The sequence below is a fragment of the Penicillium solitum genome (genome assembly GCF_028829755.1).
Source record: "Penicillium solitum strain IBT 25940 chromosome Unknown utg000005l_segment0_segment0, whole genome shotgun sequence".
In the NCBI taxonomy this organism is placed as follows: domain Eukaryota; kingdom Fungi; phylum Ascomycota; class Eurotiomycetes; order Eurotiales; family Aspergillaceae; genus Penicillium; species Penicillium solitum.
This window is the reverse complement of record NW_027072125.1, coordinates 123,542-149,318: the sequence shown is the minus strand read 5'-3', so window position 1 is coordinate 149,318 and position 25,777 is coordinate 123,542. Positions and strand designations below refer to the sequence as shown.

The 25,777-nt window shown below is 47.4% G+C and overlaps 12 protein-coding genes across 12 annotated transcripts; 5 read left to right on the top strand and 7 right to left on the bottom strand.

The window, feature by feature from the left end:
* Positions 1-226: 226 nt before the first annotated feature.
* On the top strand, positions 227-1,196 carry N7455_007652 (RNA-binding signal recognition particle subunit SEC65; the record flags this gene model as incomplete). The annotated part of the gene is made up of 2 exons (XM_040958523.2): positions 227-709; positions 781-1,196. The coding sequence occupies exons 1-2, from the start codon at positions 247-249 to the stop codon at positions 1,194-1,196; spliced, it is 879 nt and encodes a 292-aa protein (XP_040811092.1). The 5' UTR covers positions 227-246.
* Positions 1,197-1,488: 292 nt separating this feature from the next.
* N7455_007651 (cytochrome P450) lies at positions 1,489-3,293 on the bottom strand (the record flags this gene model as incomplete). The annotated part of the gene is made up of 6 exons (XM_065605688.1): positions 1,489-1,563; positions 1,632-1,761; positions 1,813-1,982; positions 2,055-2,173; positions 2,213-3,176; positions 3,243-3,293. 6 exons carry the CDS (start codon positions 3,291-3,293, stop codon positions 1,489-1,491), a joined length of 1,509 nt encoding a protein of 502 aa, XP_065460637.1.
* Positions 3,294-4,279: 986 nt separating this feature from the next.
* N7455_007650 (uncharacterized protein) lies at positions 4,280-5,697 on the bottom strand (the record flags this gene model as incomplete). The annotated part of the gene is made up of 3 exons (XM_040958506.2): positions 4,280-5,078; positions 5,128-5,205; positions 5,264-5,697. 3 exons carry the CDS (start codon positions 5,695-5,697, stop codon positions 4,280-4,282), a joined length of 1,311 nt encoding a protein of 436 aa, XP_040811141.2.
* Positions 5,698-6,120: 423 nt separating this feature from the next.
* Positions 6,121-6,573, bottom strand: N7455_007649 (uncharacterized protein; the record flags this gene model as incomplete). The annotated part of the gene is made up of 1 exon (XM_040958442.2): positions 6,121-6,573. One exon carries the CDS (start codon positions 6,571-6,573, stop codon positions 6,121-6,123), a length of 453 nt encoding a protein of 150 aa, XP_040811089.2.
* A 577-nt stretch (positions 6,574-7,150) lies between these two features.
* Positions 7,151-8,589, top strand: N7455_007648 (uncharacterized protein; the record flags this gene model as incomplete). The annotated part of the gene is made up of 3 exons (XM_065605687.1): positions 7,151-7,226; positions 7,286-8,051; positions 8,115-8,589. The coding sequence occupies 3 exons, from the start codon at positions 7,151-7,153 to the stop codon at positions 8,587-8,589; spliced, it is 1,317 nt and encodes a 438-aa protein (XP_065460636.1).
* Positions 8,590-8,776: 187 nt separating this feature from the next.
* Positions 8,777-10,657, bottom strand: sur2 (sphingosine hydroxylase). Its single transcript, XM_040958534.2, has 2 exons — positions 9,666-10,657; positions 8,777-9,612 (listed from the first exon to the last, which is right to left on the bottom strand). Exons 1-2 carry the CDS (start codon positions 10,354-10,356, stop codon positions 9,035-9,037), a joined length of 1,269 nt encoding a protein of 422 aa, XP_040811097.1. The 5' UTR covers positions 10,357-10,657; the 3' UTR covers positions 8,777-9,034.
* Positions 10,658-11,256: 599 nt separating this feature from the next.
* On the top strand, positions 11,257-12,005 carry N7455_007646 (translationally-controlled tumor protein; the record flags this gene model as incomplete). The annotated part of the gene is made up of 4 exons (XM_040958530.2): positions 11,257-11,271; positions 11,346-11,628; positions 11,693-11,864; positions 11,921-12,005. 4 exons carry the CDS (start codon positions 11,257-11,259, stop codon positions 12,003-12,005), a joined length of 555 nt encoding a protein of 184 aa, XP_040811142.1.
* A 458-nt stretch (positions 12,006-12,463) lies between these two features.
* N7455_007645 (putative C6 transcription factor) lies at positions 12,464-16,200 on the bottom strand (the record flags this gene model as incomplete). Its single annotated transcript, XM_065605686.1, has 9 exons — positions 12,464-13,487; positions 13,535-13,561; positions 13,630-13,719; positions 13,767-13,837; positions 13,889-14,208; positions 14,256-15,273; positions 15,331-15,370; positions 15,422-15,963; positions 16,030-16,200. The coding sequence occupies 9 exons, from the start codon at positions 16,198-16,200 to the stop codon at positions 12,464-12,466; spliced, it is 3,303 nt and encodes a 1,100-aa protein (XP_065460635.1).
* Positions 16,201-16,661: 461 nt separating this feature from the next.
* Positions 16,662-16,930, bottom strand: N7455_007644 (uncharacterized protein; the record flags this gene model as incomplete). The annotated part of the gene is made up of 2 exons (XM_065605685.1): positions 16,662-16,871; positions 16,916-16,930. 2 exons carry the CDS (start codon positions 16,928-16,930, stop codon positions 16,662-16,664), a joined length of 225 nt encoding a protein of 74 aa, XP_065460634.1.
* An 881-nt stretch (positions 16,931-17,811) lies between these two features.
* Positions 17,812-21,003, top strand: N7455_007643 (ankyrin repeat domain-containing protein; the record flags this gene model as incomplete). Its single annotated transcript, XM_040958465.2, has 4 exons — positions 17,812-17,921; positions 17,982-18,281; positions 18,362-19,171; positions 19,233-21,003. 4 exons carry the CDS (start codon positions 17,812-17,814, stop codon positions 21,001-21,003), a joined length of 2,991 nt encoding a protein of 996 aa, XP_040811031.2.
* Positions 21,004-22,065: 1,062 nt separating this feature from the next.
* On the top strand, positions 22,066-22,722 carry N7455_007642 (uncharacterized protein; the record flags this gene model as incomplete). Its single annotated transcript, XM_065605684.1, has 1 exon — positions 22,066-22,722. The coding sequence occupies one exon, from the start codon at positions 22,066-22,068 to the stop codon at positions 22,720-22,722; it is 657 nt and encodes a 218-aa protein (XP_065460633.1).
* A 655-nt stretch (positions 22,723-23,377) lies between these two features.
* Positions 23,378-25,756, bottom strand: xlnD (beta-xylosidase XylA; the record flags this gene model as incomplete). The annotated part of the gene is made up of 1 exon (XM_040958509.2): positions 23,378-25,756. The coding sequence occupies one exon, from the start codon at positions 25,754-25,756 to the stop codon at positions 23,378-23,380; it is 2,379 nt and encodes a 792-aa protein (XP_040811076.2).
* Between the last annotated feature and the right edge of the window lie 21 nt (positions 25,757-25,777).

Genomic DNA, 25,777 nt, shown 5'->3' with positions numbered 1-25,777 from the left:
AGAGCACATGACTCCTATTTTTCATACAGATTGAAGGAATGGATTGAATGTTAGATTCAAGAATTATTATTTTAAATTATAGACATAAATGTACTATACTAAATACAAATTGATGTGCACTTAAGTACGTTGAGCATCCCCACGTCCCACCGCCCGCACACTCTGCATTCTGCCCCTCTGACTTGGCCACAATTCCCGCGGCCTTCCCCAGACAACTCCCCCATTCCACAAATTCAACCCTCCACAATGTCGCATCACGCCCAAATCGAGGAAGTCTCCGACTCCGACCCAGAAGAGATTGCCCCCTCTTACGACTCCGACGAGGACCTCCCCAGAAATGCCATCATCTCACCCGTAAATATCCCAACCAGGGCTGCACCTCAACCCCAACCCCAACAACAACAACAGATGCCCATGCCATCGATGCCGGTGCCTGAGCCTCAGCGCGAGATTCCCCGACACTTCTCATGCTTGTACCCCGTGTACTTCGACAAGACCCGATCGCGCGCCGAAGGCCGCAAAGTGGGCGCGGAGCTCGCAGTGGAGAACCCTCTTGCGCGAGATATCGTCGATGCCGTCCAGATGCTTGGCTTGAATGCGGGCTTGGAGCCTGAGAAGCTGCACCCCAAGGATTGGGCGAATCCCGGTCGTGTGCGCGTGCAGGTTAAGAACGAGGATGGTCAATTGGCCAACCCGAAGATCAAGAACAGTACGTGGCTGATACCTTTGATGGAGTGAATGGTTTTTTTCTATTGGACTGGAACTGACATCGTTGCTCAGAGCACCACCTTTATATTCTCGTCGCACAGTTCTTGAAGGCTAACCCTACTACCGAAAAATCACCCTACCGGCTACGAATCCGTGGTCTGCCTATGCCCGAGAAGCTTCCACCAGCTCCCGCTGCCCCGCGGGGTTGGAAGATCGGGAAGATCCTACCCATCCATTCGCCTGCCTACAGCGGTGGTGGTGTCAGTGACAACCCCCTCAAGGACGCAATGGCCGAGATGCAGGGCATGCAGGGTAGTGAGGGAATGCCTAACATGTCGGAAATGATGAGTCAAATGGGCGGAATGGGCGGATTGAGCAATATGTTGGGTGGACTCGGTGGATTGGGCGGAATGGGTGGAATGGGTGGTGAGCCCTCAGGGGCAGGCGAAAAGAAAAAGAAGGAAAAGAAGAAGGTGATCAGAGCATGATCTAGCTTCCCCTTTGTCCTTTATTCCGTGTTCCACTTGCATTGTATGGCGATGGGCGTTGCTTTTTTCTCCCTAATGTTTGATGCACTCGAGAAAGGATACTTCCTTGATACCACAGACCTGCATCTGAATTGATCTCATTGTACATCCTCAAATCATGTCCAACATCTACGTGGTAGTTGCATACATCCTACATTTTATCGATCCTAGATGGCATATGGGTTCCGAATGTAAACGCGATGAAAATGCTTGGCTGTATAATTCCACAGAAGCAGAGAAGCCGAGTCATGCACTATCCCATCGGGCCAAAATTGGTTAGGGCTATGCCAGACCACCATGAAATACCAAAGCCATCATCTAGAGCCCCCTGGATTACCCGTGTCTCATATGTATCATATCCCCTTGCATAACTCAACTGGCAGGTGTCAAACGCACAAAGAGCGGCTTCTTCTCCCACAGCTCATAGTTCTTTTGATCCAGCCAATTATCTTCATTGTCAACAAGGCTGATATCAAATTCGAACGGGATAGATGAAATGATAAGACGCATCTCGTGGTACGCAAGGCTGGGGGATATATCAGAAAACAGTCCAAGTCTATAGGAACCGGGAACTCACTTCTTGCTCAGACAACTTCTAGGACCGAAAGAGAATGGCTGGAATACCGATTTCTGATCATCCTGGAATCGCTCGGTATCAGGAAGCCAACGTTCAGGTAAGAACTTCATAGGGTCAATGAAATTCCTTGCTGAATGATAGGCTGCAAGATGGGGAATGCCAACTGTGACCTGGACGTAGGAAGAAAAAGGGTCAGTACATATGTATGTATTGGGATATCTCGCGAAACTCCGAAAACTTACACCTTCAGGAACCATTTTATCACAGATGATTGTACCACCCTTGGGAACCAATCTCATACTTGCAACTGGAACAGGTGGATACATTCTGAGACCCTCCTCGAGACAGGCGTTCAGGTATACTAATCGCTGCAATTTGGCAATAGTGAGACTTTATCTACCCCCAAGGCCGCGAATCTCAACTTTGAGCTTCTGCAATGCTTCAGGGTTCTTGCAAACCAGCCAAGTAAAACCACTCAAAACAGTCGCTGTGGTCTCGGTTCCCGTAATCATGAATGTGCTCGCATTTGAGTACATCTCACCTTTGGAAACATCCTTGCCGGCATTTTTGATGACCAAACTCCAGATATCGGGTTTATCCGTTTTGGAAACCATCCGACAATCGACCTTTTCATTGGCAAATCGGATGTGCTCCTTTCGTTTCTGGTTGATCGATTTGGAAAGAAGCATTTTGAAAAGTGGCTCTAGGTTAAACCTCCGCATGGCATGACTGAGACTGATGAGCTTGACAGTTGCAAAGATCGATTCCACCCATGGAACATATTCACCATCTCTGAGCATGTTTAGAGGCTCAGCAAAGGCTAGGTCTCCCATGATGTCAAAAGTGGTGAAGTTGAACAACTTCACCATATTAGCTTGTGCCTGTTTCGATGATGAGCTATTCTCTTGCGCCGCGGCGATCATTCTAAGTCTCTTGACCAACATTTCGACATATTGGCGGATCATCGACTCCTGCTCCCTTAAGGCCCTGTCTGAGAATGCATGAGAGAATATACGTCTTTGACGAGCGTGACTAGCATCGTCTGAACGAATGATTCCCTCTGAGCCAGGAGGATTAGGGCCCAATTGAACAGGATCTTTGGGGAAGCTTGGTTTGCCTCCGGCCCGATGTCCAAAAATGTCTTTCCATGCCTGACTCTCGATGTAACTTAGTCCGTTGGGTGAGATTCGAACGATAGGACCGTACTTTTCGTGAAGTGCCGGAACTACCTTGGCCCCCAGACCACGGACTCGATAGTAGTAGATGGTGAATGTGGATGCCGCAAAGAGTTTCGGCCCTGGATACTCTCGCAGTGGATGGAAAAGCAGATTGTAAATAATATTCCATAGTGGGTAACCGACGACCTGCATGATAAAGGTATCAACTTTGGTTAGAGAGATGTTTCTACTCCATTATCAGGGTTGACTTACAAGCAGCAATATGGCCACGCCATATTTGTATAGCTTCACGTTGACTTCCATAGTAAATCTACAAAGACAAGATTTGTATCTTTATTTGGGGCAAAGTAAAAGATTTATCCGGTTAAGATTCCATTGGATCTTTCAAAAACGCCGGGACCTTATAATGTGAGACTAAATGTACAGTAAAAAAGAAAATCCGTCATAAGTCGGTTCTTATCAAAATACTACATGCTAATAAGGGTTACACAGGGGAGGAAACGACGAAGGCAATTGACTTAGAGCAAACTAATTCACCCGACTCCGAACATGTAGGTGTGCCCTCAAACTACGTGCTGTCCAGAGTACCGAAGAACCTAATTTGGAATCTCGGACATCCAGGCGTCCGAACTCTGGATTGACCAAGGGGACGTAGATCATTATTTGTGAATATATATAGGTGGTGCTTTATACACTTACGCAAACTTTTATACAGACCAAGAAAAAGATCGAAGTAAGGCGTATCGCAAGCCTAAGGGGCTCACATATACTACCCGAAGTTAGGTAGAGCATACGGCATGTGAATTGCCCGAATAGGGAGATCGCTAGGTTACTAGGTCATCAACTCGTGGCGATTGTTGAGTATTTACTAGTAGTTCCTAGTAGTTTATAGGGGTTATTATGACCCGGTGACAGGCGAAGCTAACTGGTTTAGGTAGATTGCCTTACAACTGACTAGGTTACCCTTGTAATGACTATAGGACTAATAGTAACTACTAAGGATTAGAATAATAATCTGCTAACCTGCTCCCCACTAGTCAAAAAAAATTGATATGGATTAAATCCTGGGACCTCCCTGGAGAGCTATGGTTGGTGAAGACAATTACCGGACACACCCAAGTCTCTGCAGTACATCCGACGAGGACCCTACCTACAGTCTGTTAGATAAATGGACTTCACATGTAACTACTTTGGAGGTTCTTATTTGAGCTTGCGAGTTTGGATTTAGCGGGACTCATTTAGAGAACAAAAAAAGACATATTATATGCCCTGCAAGGGGTTAATTTATACTAAAAATAGACATGTTCATGGGTGTCACCATTATGCTGTGCCTCTATCTCTTTCGGGCATCCTCCATTTCTATACTGCCAAAGGCGGCTGAAGTCCTTGACACGCAGTACTCGATCCCCGCCATTAGTTTGTGACCGTTGCAGGCTCAATGCGGCGGGGAGAAACGCCTCGTCTCGGGCTATAGTGGGTTGATACCTGACTCGGTGCGGAGGGCCATCATATCCATTTATACCGGCAGTTGCCCATGGTTCAACTTCCATATCCATGAATGGATTGGAGTCAAGGACTTTCATGTCAGGGCCTAGGGTAAACATGTTGCTCAGATAATGCATGTTAAATAGGTGGCCTGAATTCGGGCGCACGAACAGCCGGCCCATGTATCGATTTGGGATGTCCACGAAGTGGAGCACTCCTCCCAGAGCTACAATATCACCCGCGTTGGCGTAATGCTCGATATGGCCGATGGATTGGCCAAATTGATGCACTAGATCAGGGGTTGAGATCCGTTGTGGCCTTGGTAGTTTTGTCCATCGCGGGTTGTTAAAGTGATTCGCGGCATTTCCGAAGGTATATACCTCCAAATGGTAAAGAAGATCGTGTGGTAGCTCATCCAGAAGCCAGTCCAGGACAAGTCCCCCTTCGATACCGCCTTGGCTGTGAAGAAGCAGAACCACTTTGTCACATTCTGGGTCCAAGAGAGCTTCCTTAACCAAGACATATGATCGTCGTATATCGTCAGTTGCGTAAGCGAAATCCCGTTGAATCAGACATTCGATGAGATCAAAGACAATGCCCGCGCTAATTATCATTAGAGTTTGCTACCCTTGAGATCGAAGACGCCACTTACGTGCGATTATGCACACCCGTCACTTTTCGACCAAAGATGTATGACAGTTGATCTATGTTCATCTGCACCCAGTGATGCCTAGAGGTAATTTGATTCAGCAACTGAAAACAAGCAACCAAGGGGATATCTCTCCTACCCAGCTGCTATTCCATTTATATATAGCCAACGCTCCCGCTCATGACCTGATTGCTCAACCACAGGCACTTGGGATACCAGAATCTGCTCGAAGCCGTTCAACATCAACATGACAATCGCATAATTGATAGTGAAAGCAATAGTTGAATAAGCAAGGATCCACAGGCCTGGAAGCATACAGATAACCATGATCGGCAACGAGAGCAGGAAAACAAGTTGATAAGCCACGAGAAATATATGAATCAACAGGGTAGCTCCATTGCGTAACGATGGATAGAGCTCGTCCAACTCACGTGTGCGAGCTAGATTCAGGGGAAGTAAGATACCTGGAAGCGCCCATAGCTTGGAAACAAACAGGGACAAGTCACTCCAGAGTAACTTGATGGGTGAGGCAGTGTAGGGCAACGGAGTACCCTCCCTCCCCGGACAAGTCATTGTGAAACGTATAGTCAGGGGGAAGTGTGTAACGTCGAGAGATGAAAGATGAAAGATGAAAGATGAAAAACAAAAGAGGAAGCCTAGTCTTGTCATGTGATACCGATGGCACCTGCCTGTTCTGAGATTCTATGGCTTGTGACTTACATCCGCTGATTGATTTACAAGGATGATCACTTTTTTATTCATATTCATTAATTCAAGTAATATTATTGTTCACATCCTTTCATTGATTTCCTTCATTGGGGAATGAAACATATTTCTTGCCATCAAGGGAAGGCAACTGGGACGACAAACCCTGAGGTGACAAGTTTGCAAGTATCAACGACTTTGCAAGTATTGTGAGGGATGGGGATGTTCTGCTAAAAGTCAAAGCAAGATTAGATATAGATTGAGACAATGGTAGAACAAGAACGGAGAATCTTAGCGAACAAATTGACGCTTCTTTCGACGCTTCTGGTTGTTGCCACGGAAAAGATATTTTCGGTTGATCTTCATACCGGCATGGCGCATTTCACTCTGATGCCATTGTGCAACGACCTTGGCAGCGGCGGCAATCGAAACATCGGTAGGATCCCAGTATCCTGGGATACGTAGAGATAGACACCATTTGACATCGTGATGGACCGGTTCGGATGAAATGATACCGTCGCGGGCGTTGATGCGAGCCACAACAAGATCCATCAAATCTTCGTCGTTGTATTTGTGGTCGGCCCATTTAAAGAAGACAGTCACCCAGTGGTTTGCTTTGGTCGGATTGTGTTCCTCGGATATGTTTCGTCCGTTTGGATAATTGAACATTCCTCGAAGCTTGGTGCGCTTTTTTGCTTTCTTTGTGACTCGAGAGGCGTCCATGGCCGAGGCTTGGTTTCCCATGGTGGAATGTCTGAGATAGAGATTGATTTGAGAGAAAAGGAAGAAAGAAATGAGACAAGAGGAAGAGGATGGATGAGACAGGGTAAGCCTAATATATTGAATGAGACGAAAAGAACAAAGACCATTGATGAAGTTTATTAATAGCACAATTCATTGTGTTCGCCGAGATCGATTAATAGGATCACACCCTTTGACGCAATAGACAATAAGGCGTTTGTTCTCTTTGAGAACTGAAAAGACATTGTTTAGTGGTCTTCACATTATGAAAGCACACCGAGAACACCCCACTTCAATCGGAGTATATAAATATTCTTGTTAAGACGGAACTTTTCTCTCCAACGGAATATCAAGACCAACTGCAGACGCAGTAAAGCGGCGGTGCACAAAATTGATTACTCGAGTGAAGGAAGACAATTTAGTGACTATACCCCATTCCCAACAAGTATAACTTGAAACTGATCTTCTACCCATATATTGCTTTCTTTTAGGACAAGCATATATCTTCCAAAGTCTACCACAAGGCTACCTCCATCCAATCCTCCTTTAAACCCGCGATAACCAAAAGCAATGGGGAAAGATGGAGGGTGGTTCGAAAACAGACGAGACACAGTCGGTAGACATAGATCCCTTTTCTCAGGACAAAGAGACACCCGGTTTGTCACGGACCTGAGAAGGGACGAACTGAAAAAGCTAACAGAGATCCTGCAGATAGACATCACAAAGGCGAAACACACTGACGAGGTCATCAAGCGTATGATCCACGAGTTGCCAAAGAATATGCGCCGTGATCGCTGGTCAAGGGCAAACAAGGATTTGTGTGATGCCCATCAGGGTCTGAATGCATATCTCATGGACAATATGTTCACTCTCATCCACAGGGAGGTCGGTCACCACCTTCGCAAGTTTGACGCGTACCCGGAATTGCTCAAGCCTCTCGATATATTGATCCTGCAGAAACTACAGGCTATCCAGGGCATGTGGGAAAAACCTAACCCGAAAGACCAGGGTATCTCAGAAGCTTGGCAATATGAGACCAACGGCTGTCAGGGGTGTATGGTGGCTCGGGTTGCGAGTGACAAGCATGCATTGCGCAATCTTCGAATCGCCCTGCTCTCTCGCACGCAGACTCGTTTGAACCATGCCCCACGAAGACTTATGAAGTTCGTCGACACCTGTATTGACCTATTCCCTGATGATGTGGATGAGTTGTATGGCACATCTAGTCAGTTTGCATTCATCCTGAAGGATACCCGCAAGGCCTGTAGCAAGGCTTGGTTTAAAGACCCAGCGCATGCGGATCCGAGACCCCCACAACGAAGGCATACCGATCATGACAAGATTGGAAAAACGGACAAGGGTGACAAAAACGAAAAGAGTGGCAAGAGTGCACGTAGCCAAAAGCCGGCTAGTGAGTATAACCCGAGGAAGAAGTATCCCCAGCCACCACCTCCAATCGCATTATCCCACCCCACAGAAAGGTATGTCTCCAAACCCTCCTCCTCGTTATCCCGATGTACTGACACTGACACTGAAGGGCGCAGAATATATCATCCGACATCGAGCCCCTGCCGGAAGGCTTCGAGATCATCGTACCACGTAAAGCGAGACCGACGCTCAGACCCGAACCCGGATCGCACCACTAGGTTCATGGATTTCGCCGATGACAATTATCAAGGCTTAGGAATAAGCATGGGAACGCGGAGTGCAAGCACCGCCTCTCGGCCCCCAGAAAACCCCCCGTCACCTGGCGCTGCAAGCACTTTCTCGGGAACTATGGAGGAAATCGATGAATTGCTTGAGATGTACAAGGGCACGGGGACAGACCCTGACTCGCGAAGCACAGATTACTGCCCAATGCAGGGGAGTAGCAGCGCCCCATTACGATGTCGCTCCCCTTCGATCTGTTCCACCGACAGTGAGTGGAGTGATGAAGATGAAGACCGGGGAGAGCCGGAAAATAGCTCAGCAGCGAGGACTACTTGGAATCTGGTGTGTGAACAGTCGAATATGATTTGATCTCTCCTAGTCAATTTCATTTGTTTTTCTTCGCATCTCGTCTGGGCGCTTTGTTTCTTGTGTACTTGTTGTCATTTCCTTCTTGACATGTCCTTTGGCATTGGCGCTTTCTGAATGTCATTTTGCTTTTTTTCTTTGTTGTACGCCCAAGGTTTTTGAGAATAATTCATGATATTTGCAAGTGTGTCGAGTAAACACGGAATACCCAGAAGAGAATGTAAATGGCAAATAATAGACATTATTAACAGTAGGTCATAGAGCGAACCATGTACAAAGTATTGACTGGCGCATTCTGAAGTATTAATACATTGGGCCATTGATCCCATATACAAGAAATGATGGAAAGCCCCACGGTCTGGCGGAGACGGCCAGCAGCTCCAGGGACGGGGTTGGGGGATGCATAAAAAGAAATCAACACATGCTCGGGCTTCATTACATCACGGGTTTAGTTGTGGAGAACACTTCCGGGAACCCCATGACTCGGGCCCTTGAGACTATCAACAGTCTTTCGGCGCAGCCGAGTGCGAGTTGCAGGTCCCTCGGGTGATACCACTACCCGCTCATGTTCGCGTTCTTCGGTCACAGTCACAGCCGGAATTGTGCTAGGCGCCTGAGCAGCATCTAGATCCACCTGCTTCTGGGCATTCTCGCGGGCTCGCTCGTAGCGCAGCTTGACCTCACCAGTCCACTGAGTGCCAAGAAGACGGTCCCAGAAGATAAAGAAAGGCTGGGAGAAGTTGGTCTTGATCCCCCAGCTTTGGTGATGAATGTCGTGGTAGGCGGCGTTGTTGGAAGTAAAATGCTGGAGTGGATCCCAGGGGAAGGCATAGCCACAGTGATCGTCGACCGTTTTGATAGTCGACATTGTAAAGAACCACATGGCCTGACGGGTACTCATGCCGGAGATCAAGAATCCAACACCAGTGCCAGCCGTATCCAGGAGGAATCCCTCAACTGGGTGGTTGTAAAGGGCACCGAAAGCATAAGGAACGTAAAGACGGTGGTGGCGGGAGTGGAAAGTCACTAATAGTTGGTTAGTATGGAACCATCAATCGACTTCGAAACGTCAGACATACCATAGAGCCACCGGTTCAGATGCATAGCGCGGTGGAGGAAGTACTGCCAAGTATCCACAATGGAAATCGCCAGGATGAACTGGAGGGTCGGTACAAAGTACCAATATATGAAACCGGCAACTGCAAGTTCCCAGCTCGCGAACGCGGGCGCTACGGTCTTGGCTCCGTTGTCGAGGATTATGGACTGGGTCACACCGGGGTACGATCCACCAGCCAGAGCTCCGGCCAACATGGTATAACCGTTTTGGGATACCGACTTTCCAAGACTAATAGCGTCAACTCCAACAAGAGCTAATAATGATGGAACAGCCTTTTGGGCGATCCGCAATCGCTGCGCCCACACGGCCACATCATATTCCTCTCTCCCAACAGTTTCCTCGGCATCAAAGTATACGAACGCAAAACCGGCCACGGTTTGAATCACTTGTTGTAAGACAACATCCCGTACCACTTCCCAGCGGGTCACTTTGTTTCGTTTTAGGACTTCTGCGGGGGTGTGGAGCCGGTATTCGACGAAGTAATCATTGACATCGAGGAAATGATAGATCATGGACAGGCCCCAATAAGCGACGACGGGCAATATGAGCGTAAGGATATTATCAGGAAGAGGAGCAAGTAAATGCTCTCGCGCAGTCAAGGTGTAGGTTGGTAGGGGAGGAAGGTCGAACGCGACGGATGCGTTCACAGCCATGACGGAAGAATGGCGATGCGTTGAGTCGGTAGCACAAAGGATCCAAGAACGACGATCCAAGAGATCTCAGAATTCAATATCTTGGATATTGAAATGGCCCCAAGGTGAGAAATCAGGTAAAGAAAAGAGAGTGGATGTTCGCAACTGCCCACCACGCCTAAGTCCGGATGATGACGGGTAGGCGCGACGCAGAATGATTCCGATCAGTCAGAGACCTCTCGGCGCAGGCCGGTACATACAAAAGGAAGTATGTAAAAAAGAAAAAGAAAAAGAGAATCCGATAATGATGAAGGAAAGAATAGGAACGTAGGAATGCTCGAAGATAAAAGATAAACGTTCAGATCAGGAGACGCCCGGATTCGGGTGGCGCGAGCCCGAAGCCAAGACAAAAGCAGGATAATACATGTATTAACGGTATCTTAGGGTAGAATGGGTGAGGCAACAGAGTGATACAGTATGGTACGGTATGCCATATATTGATGCTGACTAAGTTATATACTTCGACTTGGACAGCCCTGAAAGGAAGTGAATTGGTTGTAACTGCGAAAGCAAACATCAATTGATCTTAATTAATTATTTCAGTCTGCTTCTATTGTCACAATTGAGCATATGCCAGTTTAGTTGGTCTTTTATATACACCATTTTTATCCCCAAAAATGACATTGTACCTAGGAAGTACCTTGAAGTACCAAATACTGCGCTAACACCAAGCCAGTGGCGGTGGCCCAGACTCCCCGATACCCGTCGGGTACAAACTGAACAAACACAAGTCCCCCCGCTCTATTTTTTTTTTTTTTTAAGAAAAACCTCGTCCCCCCACCTTGAAAGTGTTTTTCTTCCCTTCCCGTGCCACCTTACTTTCTTACACCCTTCGTCTTCTTAACATATAATTCCGCCAAAATGCTTATCTACACTGTATGTTTGTCAATATCAGATCTTTGGATTTACCCCTCTTCGTTTGCAGAATCTCAACTGACAAAACCCACTAGGACATCGTTTCCGGTGACGAGATCGTCGCCGATACCTTCAACCTTGTCCCCAACAAGGATTTCGATATCCTTTGGGAGTGTGACTGCCGCAAGTACCTGAAGCGTTCCAACGAGGACTTCCAGCTCGAGGGTGCCAACCCCTCCGCTGAGGACGCTGAGGATGACGGTGGCGAGGGTGAGGCCACCATGGTCCACGATATTGAGGACCAGTTCCGTCTGGTCTGGCTCAAGGTTGAGGACGGTGCCAAGCCCTCCAAAGAGAACTACAAGGGCCACATCAAGTGTATGCTCACCCTTTGATCTCCGCTTGGTTCGCGCAAATTACTGACTTTTGTTGTTTAATACAGCCTACCTTAAGAAGCTTCACAAGAATGCCGCTCCTGGTTTCGCCAAGGCCGATGATCCTGAGGCCGCCGAGAAGGCCTGGAAGACCAAGGCTGCCGGCGCCATGAAGAAGATCCTTGCCAACTGGGACAACTACGATGTTCTCATGGGCCAGTCCATGGACGGTGATGCTATGTTTGTCTCTCCACATTATGACTTTACAACCGAAATTTGAAACTGACTGTTCCTAGGCACGTCCTGATTGACTTCCGCGAGGATGGTGTTACCCCCTACGCTACCGTCTGGGCTGACGGTCTCAAGGAGATCAAGGTCTAAGCAACTCTTATCATCCCAAATCAGGCGATAGTAAAAATACACGCACCCTACACGAACAAATACGTCTTGGAAGAATTGCGAGTTACAGCTCAGACGCAGCGGCTACTTATTCCCCTTCCCCGGGCCTGTCTGTTCTAATAACCCTCTCGCACTTTTCGTATCCCGAGTTAGTGATCCATTGGATCATCAAGAGTTACGCTTCATGAAATCATCTGTCATGTCTTATATTTTGGCTTGTACTATGTAGTCTGCCTTCAGTCTTATTGATCCAGTAACAATCTTACATTGAGAGAAGGATACTCATTACGAGACTCCTCGCCTCTGTCCTTCCCCCAAAAAGGCGTCTGACATGTGACCAAAATGAGCAAAGCGACACCAATCATTATGTTCATATATATATTTGCGGATTTGACAGATATATCGCTCATAATCCTATGACCACATATACCCCGAGTGTATTAAGAATATCCCGGCCAATCAGTCCCATTGTTCCCATTCCATGACGGGAAACTCTCTTCTGGGGAGGCGGCTGGAAGTGGAAGACCATTGGCATATGAAGTAGACATGTCGACAGGGCTAATGCCATTAAATGTTGAGGCAGTTCCAGCATGGGTGAAATCAAGGCCCGAAACGGGATCCAATTCCATCAGATCATCTGCAACGGGAAGATGTTGTCCGAACACGGCATCCCACTGGTCCCAGTCGAAGTTGAGGTTGGGGTCAACCATCGAGGGCGGTGTAGGAATTCCCAAGGGTAAAACATTAGGAGATGTAGGGTTTACGAAGGAAATGCCACCGGCAGTAGTAATATCAGGATCTGAATGCTGAGCATGTGGGGCGGGAGGAGTGGATGTAGAAGATAGTGTCGGCGGAGGTGCACCAAACAAGGAGTCCGTATTGGGCGAGGAGGTGCGAATGCGGGGAGGTATGGAGTTATCGGCTGGGGTAGGATGGAGTTGGGAATGTGAAACTGGGGGTAAGGGTTTATCCTGTGGTTGGTATTGGTATTGGTATCGTAAGGGACTTTTAGTAGCATCCGGGGTGACAGGATTCGAGAACGTGTGGGAGCGGGTGAGGTTGTAGAATGTTTTGACGAAATCGTTGGGTTGGGGGTTGTGTGTTGGGGGATCGTCGGGCGATGCTGAACCTGGAGAACCGGTCTGAGAGGGATCTGAGCAAGGAGAGTCAGAATCCCCGGGAGTGTCAGTTGACGAAGCGACTCCAGCCTGGATCTGGTCTTGTTCGGTCCAGAGCATTCGCGGATTCAGGCCAGCCTTTTGCCAGGCCTTCTGGCGAAGACGGCGGATCATATCCCAGGCTTCACGGCCACCGTCCTTTAGTGGCCGTTGTGTTGAGACACCGTCTTCACCACCTACGACACCTCCATCTGGACCAGAAAGTGCGAGTATGCTGTCGATGAACGCGCGGGACCTGGATGCTTCAGGGCTGTAAGGTCGCTCATATAGGTCAATAAGCATGATCCTGTATCTCATTAGCATGGTTACCAACACCTGATGATGGAGTCATACATAGTAGCATGCATTGGTTGATGATTGCTAAAAAAAAAAGAAACATTAGTTGCCTATTATTCTTGGCCAACATACTACCTAGCGAGAAAACTTACCCAGGCCAGCTCCAATGAAAGGGCTGGAAATCAGAATCAGTTGCGAGTTGGATGAATTTTTCCATGAAACCATGGCAATGGCGAAGTGCACTATCAATATTAGCATGTAGACTCATTTCCCGATGGTGTGTGCTAACCTCTGGCGTGCCGCTGGCCAAATCCGGCTGCGAGCGTTCTTCAGAAAAGGCTGGTAGGCCACACAGAAGGCCTATAGGAAGGTTAGTTGGGTATGAAGACAGCAGACGTTGGAAAAGCACACCTTGTCAATATACAAAGAAAGAATGATCCTCGCCCATTTATGGAAGCAAACCAGAACCGGTGAGTGATACTGTTCTGGGCATCCGGTGGGACCTTCGCCTGGAAGCTCTGTGTCGGAAGAGCGGCCGTCGGGAGATTTGGACATAGAAAAAGCTCGGCCTGAGGTTGATAGGCTATCAACATCCTTGCCCTCTGGAATCCTGTTGATTATGGAATTCAGTTTCAGCTGCAAGTCAAGAAGTATGGACCGGAGTTCCTCCATGTCCTGTCTGGTGAGGGGCTTTATTCCAAGCTGGATTTTCAATATTCGGCGGATAGCGCCTGGCAATAATTAGCGGGTGAATTTTGAGACGAAAAGGGGCACCCACGAGCCATGGTGTATTTCCCTCTTGCGGTTAGGTAGTAAACGTTGACCATTGATGGTCCGCCGCAAATAGTGGGATCATCTGGATTATCAGGCAGCCGCTCCCGTGAAGCAACCTGTTTCATGTAGGACTCTGCAGCAGGGGTACCTAACATTGTATCTTTGATTTCATTTGTCTCGCACACATCCCAATAATTTTCGTCGTTGACAAGTGGTGGCAGACCGCTTGACATCGCAACGACACCATCCATGTGCATAATGTGCCACCACAAACGGCGTCGATACTCAGCTTCACATGGCTCTATTCCAAACTTAGCTGGATCGCGATGCAATCCCATGGTTTGCGCAACCCTCATAGCGAGGCTAACAAAGAGACTAGTGGTCAAAGGCTCCTCCTCCTTCGTGACAATTGTCTGCACGAGAAGATAAGCAGCGAGGCCTTGAAGTGAAGGGCTGCGCGGGAATTTGATCTTCGTAAGCCATCTGGTAACTTCCTCAGTATAAATTGTTGAAAGGGCCGACCGCGAGGACACATTAAATTCAGCTTTGATTGCTCGGATCGAAATCGTCACTGAGCCGCCATACCATATCGCGTACAACAATGGAATGAATGATGGATTGGGGCACGACTCTCCTGAATAGCTGGTATAGTCATACCAATCCCAGAAGGAATTGTAGAGCTTGAGGATAGTTGGAGGGTGAATGATAGGACTGATGGCGTGTATACCGGAAATGAATCCTTTGTAAAGGATATGGCTTTGCCGTCTCGTTGGAATGTGATCGAGCATTTCTGGCTCCACCATTTTTTCATTGACCGTGGGAGAGTCACCCGAAGGGAAGATTACAGATTGTTGGAAGGAACGAGACCTGGGTGCGGTTGAAGGTGTCGAGCTGCCTATTGATTCCCTCCAGGACTGTCGGCCATCGGCATGCGAATCTGTTATGTTTTCATTATTCTTTTCAGAAGTAGACTGATCGTGCGAGCTATTTTGGTCTCTCAACAATTGATTGAGCTCATTGATCTAGATGCGAGTTAGTCAAAATGGTCGACCAGTAGGAAAGTCCAGTGGACAGCATACTTCGCCTGAGATATAAGCCCAATACGTGGTACCGACATATCTAGTTATAGTTAGAAACTTTTACGTTTCGAACACAGTAATTCTGACCAACCTTGACCTTCCACCGTCCTCCAGGCTCAAATGGCCTAAGTTCAGACTGCCAACCGGGTCTACTAGATCGGTGGCCTGACCCGATGGGATTGGAAATTCATCACTGCTCGATTCTGTAGCAATACGACGTGGGCTGGTGGATCTTGATGGTGTTTTATTTCCGTTCGGATCATTGCTCGCTCGTGGGTCATCCAACTGTGTGGGTTCCACTTTCGCATCCAAGGCCGTTACCTGCATCCCCACGTCCTCGAGTGTTTGACCGCTGCCCCCGAGGCGCTCAATCATTGACATAAGCTTGTCGAGTCGTGATTCAATGGCGCTTGGATCGGGCTTTTCGCCTGTCGACTCTGCCCGCCTCAACTGTCCGTAAAGCGACTGGAGCTCGTCGACGTCCTCCTCCAATGTCCGGGGCATTTCTCTCCTTCTTTTGACGCCATGCGCATTTTGCGAAGAGCCGTCGCGCCCATCGTCATCTTTTTGGGATGACACATCATATATACACTCGGTGCTGTTTTTCACGCAGTTTCCACATATCGGATGTATCTAGAAGGAAATATGTGTTAGTCTGGTACAGGAATTTCAGTGTTGGTGACAATCTGATCAATCTACCTTGTCGCATTTGACCTTCCGACGCCGACACGTGTGACAGCTGTAGCTCGCACGGTTTCGGGTGATCTGGCGACCTCCAGCCAAAGGTCCCCTCAATGATGACGGAGCAAACGAGCTGCCGGGGATGGAAGGACCCGGTACGGGCTGAGCATTGGGCGGGCTCTGGTTCATAGTCTCTTGCAAGACATGAAAATATATTAAAATGCTGTTCGCATGGAAGCGCGTAAAAAAAAAACGGGCACTACGGCGACTGCGGGGGTTCCCTGACGTTATCGGAGATCCCAGGGGGACGGCCAATGATATCACACCATCGCGAGGTCATCATTAATGCCTGAATTATGTCTTAGTGATGCCTTATTCATGCCTTAGGCCAAACTAAAGATAAGGATTTGATGGCCCCGGGGCTTCATTGGTTTCAGTCTTTGCTAGAAACGACTTTCACATGATTAAAAGCAGATACATTCGAAACCCCCATCCTTTTTTTTCACCTTCCTATAATATTAATCATATTCGCCCTTCGTATTCGGGGGTTAAACTTCCAAAACAAGATCTGCAATCAAATAGAAACAGTACTAAAAGCTTCACTGTCTAATTCATCTAACCCTAAATCTTCAATCTTCAAACGCCCTTGGTTATACCTTAGCGCCGGTTTCCTTTTCCATCCCTTCCTTAGGATCCTTGATTCCATACTCCGTCTCCAACTCGGTTCGTAGTTTGATCTCCTTCTTAAAGAAGGTAATAATGAATGCCAGAGCAGCAAAAGCCAGCGAGACATACCAAACCAGCTTTAGGGTATCGGTGTATACGCTGACTACCTCCCGTTGAACTTGGGGAGTAAGAGACTTAATAAAAGTTGAACAGACGTAAGATTGGTGACCGTGCCCACCGACCCAGATTTCATTGCTTTACAGGCAATCGAAGTGCGTTCTATCAGCAAGGAGGGCGTTGTCGCTCAGCTTGGACGGGTGGAAACCTATATCGCGGATCAGCAGGTGGTGAACTTGGTGGATGGAAAGTCGCGGTATCAGAGCTGTGAAGATGCGTCTTCGGTTGAGTTTACGCTATGAGTATGTTGATGCTTTTAAGAAAGTTTTCAAATCTTGCTATTGCAGGTGTTACTATATGTTTCAATTCCCGGGGTATTTTGAGGTTTATTGCTCCTTGGACCCGATTCCGGATCATACCAGACACAATGTCAACAAGCGGGAATAATATAGGCGGCAAAGCATAGAGCACCGATGGATAGAAAATTTGTGTATGTGCACTTATCAGCAGCAGTAGCCATATTGATTTCAGATTCTGGATATGGTTAGAAACTTGGTGAAGCAAAGAAAAGAATATACGTAAAAAAAGAAAACATATACGCAATCACGAAGAGAGGGAAAACCCCATTTTTGCGGGGACCTAAAAATAGTTGAAACAATAATTATGTTTTAGCGCCGCGGTATCATTGCAATCAACCACCCACTGCCATTGGCAGATATGTATACAGGATCTTCATTGGATGGATTCTCTCGCACTAAGGTGACCCATCTGCCACAAAAGCGAAAGTACATAGACAACTCACACGCTAATGCAAGAAGCACCTTGAAGAGGATCTCTAACAGCCAATTAATCCTAACAACCGAACACCAGGCAGATGTACATACCTAAAACGTGCTAAGTAGTCCAGAACTTGGGGTTCGCTGTAGAATAATAGCAAGTCTGACATATTCGAAATCCAAAATTTCTCACCTACTCCCCCCAGGCAATAATACATCGGAGGTCGAATAATATCCCACGATGAGTTTCGGGTTGAGCATTGGGGACTTCGTTTCCGTTATTACGTTGGCTAATAAGCTCCGACGAGACTTCGTTGGTGCCCCAAGCCAGTTCAACAACATTTCTAGAGAGTGCGTGCATACTGTACACATAAGTCGTTGGCCAGGAACTGATGCTTTTCGTCTATATAGGGTCAGAGGACTAGCAATCATCCTCGAAGACATCGATATTCAACTACCGGGTTACGATATTGATGATCGCCAACGCACACAACTAGAAGAAATCAGTCACAGCTGTGGGACCCTGCTGAACGAGCTTCAAGATGTCATCGAGAAGTATAAAGTCGTTGAATATTGCGGTACATCGATTCACAAGAAAGCTAGAAGTATTTGGAAAAGGATCGCCTTGGAGCCGAATGACATAGGCGAGCTTCGAGATCGGTTATTATCTAACGTGACATTGCTCCAGTCATTCTTGAGTGCTATATCACGGTATCATATATCCCCCCCCCCTTTCTACCCCACCTGGCACTTGGACACGCCTGACAATGACCAACATCTAACATCCATAGTCAAACGATAGCTGCGACGAAACATACACTGGGACAGCTCAACCAGCGACAAGAAAGCAGTGAAAAATCTTGTATTCTTGACTGGCTGTCCGCCGTTGATTACACTTTGCAGCAGAGCGACCTCCTCGCTCGACGGCAAGACGGAACTGGACAATGGCTTCTCGTTTCGGAAGAATATAACCATTGGCTTCGCACACCCCGAGCCACTTTGTTTTGTCCAGGAATTCCGGGTTCGGGAAAGACCATATGTTCTGCTATCCTTGTCGATGATATGACTACACGATTTGAGGAAAACCCAGATGTCGGCATAGTTTACATTTATTGCAACTTTAATCGACAAGATGAACAGAAAGCCCAAGACTTGCTTTCAAGTCTATTGAAGCAATTGAGTCAGAAGAGAACATCTGTCCCTGATGCAGTCAAGGACCTCTACAAGCGCTACAAAGCTACATCGACACGTCCGCGATTCGATGAAGTATCGAAAGCTCTGCACTCAGTTGTTTCCACGTTTTCAGATGTTTTTATCATCATCGATGCCCTCGATGAGTGTGAATCCACTTGCCGTACCAGGGTTTTGGGCGAGATCATGAAAGTCCATGCCGGTGCCGGGGCGAATATCTTCGCCACATCAAGGCCCACGGAGATAGATGCTTTGTTTAAAGCAGGCGGACTTTTAGAGATACGGGCTCATGAGGACGACGTTCGACGATATCTTGATGGTAATATGTTTCGACTCCCGGGATTTGTGAGCCGAAATCCTACATTGCAAGAGGAGATTATGACTGTAATCTCATGCCATGTACAGGGAATGTGAGTCCACTTCATAAAATCGATTCTACACCTAAGGGTTAGATTGCTCATTTATCCTCAGGTTCCTTCTTGCACAGCTTTATTTTGAGTCGTTGATCGGTAGAAGGTCAGCTAAATCTACTCGAACTGCTCTGAAAGAGCTGTCGAAGGGGCTTAATGACCATGCATACGACAAGGCTTATGAAAACGCTATGACACGCATTCAAGGGCAGCTAGGGGAGCAGACCGAATTGGCGATGCAAACTTTGTCCTGGCTCGTATGCGCAAAAAGACCGCTTACTGCATTAGAGCTCCAGCATGCGCTTGCAATAGAGGAAAATGAATCTGGCATTGATGAGGAGAACATGCCGGAAGTTGAAGACATTCTTGCTGTGTGTGCTGGACTTGTTACCATTGAAAATGAAAGTGGGATAATTCGATTGGTCCATTATACGACGCAGGAATACCTCGAGCGGAAGAAAGATTTACTCTTTCCCAACACCGAAAGTGACATCAGCAGGTTGTGTGTCACCTACATTTCATTTGACACATTTGGATCTGGGATCTGTGAAAGCGATGAAGCGTTCGAGGAGCGTTTACAATCATATCCATTCTACCCTTATGTGGTATGGCATTGGGGCCACCATGTAAAACTGACCAAAACTTTACATCCTGGTGTGATTGACTTTTTGAAAAATCAGCCCAAAGTCGATGCTTCAGAACAAGTAATCCATGTTAGAAGGCACTCGGTCCCAAAGGATTGGAGCCAGAATTTTCCGAGGCAAAGGGCGGGACTGCATCTAGCGGCATACTATGGAATTGAAGAAGCAGTGTCTTACTTTCTTCGAGATGGGTCCCCCGTGGATATTTGTCATAACGGTGGTTGGACTGCTTTGAAACAAGCCATCTCAGGTGATCATCCGAATGTCATCCAGTTACTTCTTTCCCATGGAGCGGATCCAAACGGAGTAAGCCAGGATAATTTCACCACCCCGCTTTCACTTGCTGCCCAGTGTGGCCAAGAGGCCACTATCAGACTTCTTCTTGAGCGCGGGGTCGACATTGATGCCCTGACTGGATCGCACCAAACCGCACTCATCGCAGCATGTTACAACGGTCATCTAAATGTTGTTGAGATTCTCCTCAAAAGCAATGCAAATATCAATTCCGAGAGTGAGATATATGGTACACCCCTCGCTGCCGCATCAGAAGCGGGGAGCTGGAGGCTAGTAACCTTCTTGCTTGACAAGGGCGCTATGCCCAATTCTCAAGGGAATGGGGGTGAAACAGCTTTGGAATCTGCATCATTACAGGGCCAGGAAGACATCGTACAAATCTTGCTCAATCACCACGTGGATGTCAACCAACGAGAAGGAGCTGCCCTCATAGCGGCTTGTCGCAATGGGCATGAGCAAACAGTACGAAAGCTTCTGGATAATGGTGCCAACCCGGATGCGGAAACCGAAGGATACAACAGCCCACTGGTAGTAGCTTCGGTGAACGGCAATCAGCAAATAGTGCGCATGCTACTTGAAAGCGGTGCCAACATTAACGCGGACAGTTATCTGGGTCCAGCACTGGTTGCTGCTGCAAAAAAGGGACAAGGCCATATAGTAAAGATGTTACTCGAAAACGGTGCCGACATTCACGCCCGTGGTAAAGTCCAAGGATGCGCATTACATGCAGCTGCTTTCTGCGGAGATGGTCAGATAGTGCAATTGCTGCTCGATAGGGGCGCTGACAGCTCCATTCGTGCTGGTGTTTACAAAACGCCCCTGCGAGCAGCCATGATGAGAGGTCATGGGGAAGTTGCTGCACTTCTCAAAAGACAGGGGCAGCAGTTAAGGGTCTGAACTTTGAACTTGCATTTGTGTCGTTATGTTGCTTTTATTTTTTTTAACCAGTAGTTTCCATTGTTGCCATTGTCCTCCTCTGAGTTGATGGCAAGCGAAGTGTAGATGTAAATATAGCAGGAATAGTGGGCCACTTATGCGGCCTTGTCATGTCTTTTTATATGTCTCTTTAGATGTATACGAAGGCAGCAAAAAAAAGGCATACTCTGCGCAAGAGACTTTTCTATGTATAACATTTGATAGTGTGGAGTCAAGCGCCATCTGGCCTCATTCTGCGACCTCCTCAGATGACCCCATGAGATTATACAGCAACCAGTCCATATACGGCTTTTACCCACTATAAATAGAACAAAAACTAGATCAGATCAATGCTAAGCTATGATATAGATCCAGGTGGCGAAAAGACTATGATCGTGGTGTATCTGTTTGGACAGGGTGATATACTGAAAAGATATGTTCCGTTCAGCCCGTATGCTGAATTTATTTATTTGACTTCAAATATCGATGCATAGTTAATATACAAGGGAAGCCTTCTACAGGTGTGAATCAAGCATTCACCATGACATCATGTTATGAACACATCCATCAAAGGCTGCATTATAAATTTACCATGAGGCTCGTTCTCTATTCGCGCCCTTTACTAGAGTGTCAACATGGTACTTCCGCGCCCCAATGGTGGTACTACGGGTGTCAATCCACCGTTAGTATGTCTCCTATGTGGCATGGAAGTCCCAGCCACGTATGATTCTGGGATTGCAAATATATATGAGCATAACCAGATACTCAAACAAAGTCAATGGAAAGGGATTTGGAAATCCAACCTAGACCATGTGATAGTACCATCTCGCGAGATAGAGGAGGCGTACTTCAGCGATTTCCCTCGGCCATGGCCATGCTTTTGTCGAGTCAGTAAGTTCTCAACAAGGGGCTTCCGATCAAATCTTCCCAGATTCTCTAACTAGCACAGTAATCAGGGAGTCCGATACCAAGTACCGTCTGATGGGCATTAACATAGTGCGCCATCATGTAGCTTACCCCTAATATACCCCAAATGATCCAGCAATGGCAAGAATTGGTGGAAGGAAAGGTTCAGATAATCAAACAGTCGATGGGAGGAGAATTAACCAATACGACGATCCTGGTTTCACTCAATTCTATGCTGCAAACATTGGAAGACTGCCTAGTCAATATAAAGGGAAATTGCTTGGATATCTCATCCATGCCCATTGCTGGGTGCTCTTCGGCCGAGTCGAGGGGCTGAAACTGAAAGAGGCTAAACTCGCAAAACTCGTTCAAGTCTGTCGGAAACACTGGCACTGGCGCAACAACAAGTTGTGGCGATTAGAAGACTACAATCTGGGATTTATCGAACCTCGCCAGGTCCTATCGGAGTTTGAGTATGGCTTCGATATCTATCAGAATCCACTAGTCGTGCCCGAAGTTCAGAAAGCCATGAATTGCGCACATGTCAAAAGTCTGCAGATATTAAGAAGTCGTCAGCTACCTTCTCATTTCAGCAGCATTCCATTGGAAATTACCGTTCTGATCGCTGAGTGTGTCTTTTCTGTCAAGTATACCCTGGATGATATAAAGAACACAGGGAATATGCTTTTGGTGTTTGAGTGGGAATTACCGGATTGGTTTTGGAAAGAAAGATTGGATGAGCGCTTGTTTATTGAATTGGATAAACTCAAGAAGGCGAGATCTCCAGTGAGTTAGCAATTGCGGCTGAATTTGATGTGTCTTGTTGTGGATCGAACCAGGTTCAATTCCAATGGTCTAGCAAGTCGTGAACGGGTACTTGGAGTTATACTTGATCTTGAGAAAGCCTACTTAAATCAAGCTAAAGCCAGCCAAGGAGAAAAACCTGCTTTGAAAGGAATTACCAATTGAGCGAGAAGAGCGGCGAAGTCAATGATTGCCTTACCTGTTTTCTTTTTTTTTTTTTTTTTGTATTTTTTTCGCCTTCCAAATTAGGCATTTGTTCTAGCCTTCCCCCTGTCCTATTACATATATGTATATAGTCAGTTTCGCTGTCTTATTTGTGGAATAATAAAACAGAATGTTTTTGTCTTTTGAGAAATCGCAACATCCCCGAGGTCCATTTGGAGATGAAGTACCAGCCAATCGGCTGTATTCCATCATGTGGGGATCTGCAACGTCCGTGCGCGAGGTTATCTCAGGGCTACTGGCTCGATCACAAGTATGACCAGGTGCTATCTTGACCTTTGTTTTATTTCTCTTGTTGAGAGGGCTGTATATATGATGATTCCATAACCGAGAGTTTTCTCATTGCTACCATTCACCAAAACATTAACATATATTTAACCATATATCATATTCAACTACAATATACACGGACGAAAGGCATCTTTCACGAAGGAAGAACAAGTTGCTCCTCCTTTGGCCAAGTAGCAATAGTGGTCGCATCACCAGTTAAAGTAAATGAAAGCACGGCCGAACGTTCATTGTTCAGCGCAAGTTCATACTTGCCGGGATACACAATGCGGTTACCATTCTCATCGGTGCGAGCTACATTGTCCAGTGAGATGGGGATTGTCATGGTCTGAGTGACTTGGGGCCCAATTCCACCAAGACGATCAAAGCCGACCAGCCACCTAATGGGATGCGGGCTCGGTCCAGCTTTTGTGTTGACAAAGGCCATGGCGGTGTAGTCAGACGTGACATCACCGGTGTTCTTAACTTCGACGGTGTAGTTCATGAATGGAACTTGTTCAACCACGTTGTATCCGGAATTTGAGCGTGAGAGAAGCTTCACAATGTCGAAGGAAGCCCCATTATCGGTTCCGTGGGATTCGGGGAGTGATGCCTTGAATGTAGTGTAGAACAGCCCATGGCCAAATTCGTAAACTGGCTTGCCTGTATACCATATATAGGTTTGCCCAGGGTTGTTGCCATTGGGTCGCAAACTCATATCCGTGGCAGGGAATTGAAGAGCATACTCAGCAGGGTATTGAGTAACTGTCAGACGACCAGCTGGCGCACGCTTTCCAGTGAGAATGTCCAGAATCGCAGGACCCCCGGATTGGCCCGGGTAGCCACCCCAAACCAGAGAGTTGACGTTCTTGTTGTCCTTGAGCGATGAAGAGTCCACTTGGCCACCACCCATCTGTAGAACAACTAACGGCTTGCCCAGCTCACTCAGCTGATCAATCAGCTGGAGCTGATTACCAGGCCAGGTGATGTTCGCACGATCCACCCCCTCTGCTTCGACCGTGTTGTCAATTCCACCGGCGAAGATGATCACATCAGACTTCCTCGCAGCTGACAGAGCAGTTTCAAACCCAGAAGTGGACTCTGAGGAAATATTGGTGCCAAAAGCGTAGTTGACGTCAAGGTCGGAGGCCTGCAGGGCAGCGAGCGGACCGGTAAGATAGGGGGCTGCGCCATAGTAATTCCCCTGTAATGTAGTTGTCACATTTGCCCATGGTCCAATCAATGCAACACTGCGGGTGTTCTTTGACAGCGGTAGAGTGCCATCATTCTTGAGAAGGACAATTCCTTCTACAGCAGCCTCGTATGAAATGTTCCATGCATCAGTGGCTAGAACGTCAGACCAATCAAGATCTCGGTATTTGCTGTTGTTGCCATCAAAGTAGCCCAAGCTGGCGAGGTTTGAATAGAAACGAGTGACAGCACGTTCGATTTCACTGCGGGAGATCTCGCCCTGGGAGACCGACTCATTCAGATAGAGTTGATATGTCGCCCCACAGTCAATATCTGTCCCTGCCTGTATACTTTTTGCCGCAGCGAGTGAGGCACTGGAGGCATATCCGTGGGGATTGAAGACATTGTAGATAGCGTCGCAGTCAGAAGAAACATAGCCATCCTCGACAAAGTTCCAGGTGTCGCGAAGCAGCGTTTGAAGCAAGAAAGAATTTGCCGACGAGGGAACGCCATTGACTGCGTTATACGATGACATCACGCTGTGGACTCTTGCATCCCTCACTGCCGTGACAAACTGAGGGGTGTAATAGCTAGCCAGGTCATATGAACTGATGCTCATATCATTTCCTAGTCTTGAATGGTTGTCCCAATTCTCGAGGTCATAGCCAGCGTAATGCTTCGCTGTGGCAGCTAATTTCAGATCCTTGGGGTCCAAGCCACCCTGAATGCCTGTTATGTACTCAAGCCCGTAAATCGAGCAGAGTTGGACATCCTCGCCTGGAGTTTCCTGCCCACGGCCCCACACTGGGTGGCGGAAGGAATTGATGTTGGGCGCATACACATCGAGTCCATACCGACCCCCATTGTTGAATGCTCTCCCTTGAGTTGATATAATTTGACCGATTTGGTTGATCAAGGTGCGGTTCAGGGCAGCCATGGTGAGGATGGGGGATGGGAATGAGGTAGCCCAGCTGTAGTCCCCGGATTCGGTGAGATTTGCTCGATCCAAACCATGTAGGGCTTCGCTCCAAACCTGGTAAGGTGGAAGGCCCAGCCGGGGAATTGCGGGAATGACGTTTCCAGTACTATTCACGAGTTCTTCAAAGGTGAACATGGAAATGAGGGCAGCCGCTCTGTCGTGTGGCTTTGCGGTAGTGTCACAGACAATTGTCTTGCTAAGTGGACCATTGAAGCAGTCTGGGAAAGAGAAATCGACTTTTGCCATCGTTTCGGGGTAAAGATTCGGTTGTGGCTCGGTATTGTAGTCCACATAACTGGAGTTGCCCTGGGACAACACAGTTGGCGCGAAGGCCGCTAACAAGGCGAGTAGTGAAGTGACAGGCATTGTAGAAAGCTGCCTTTGTAA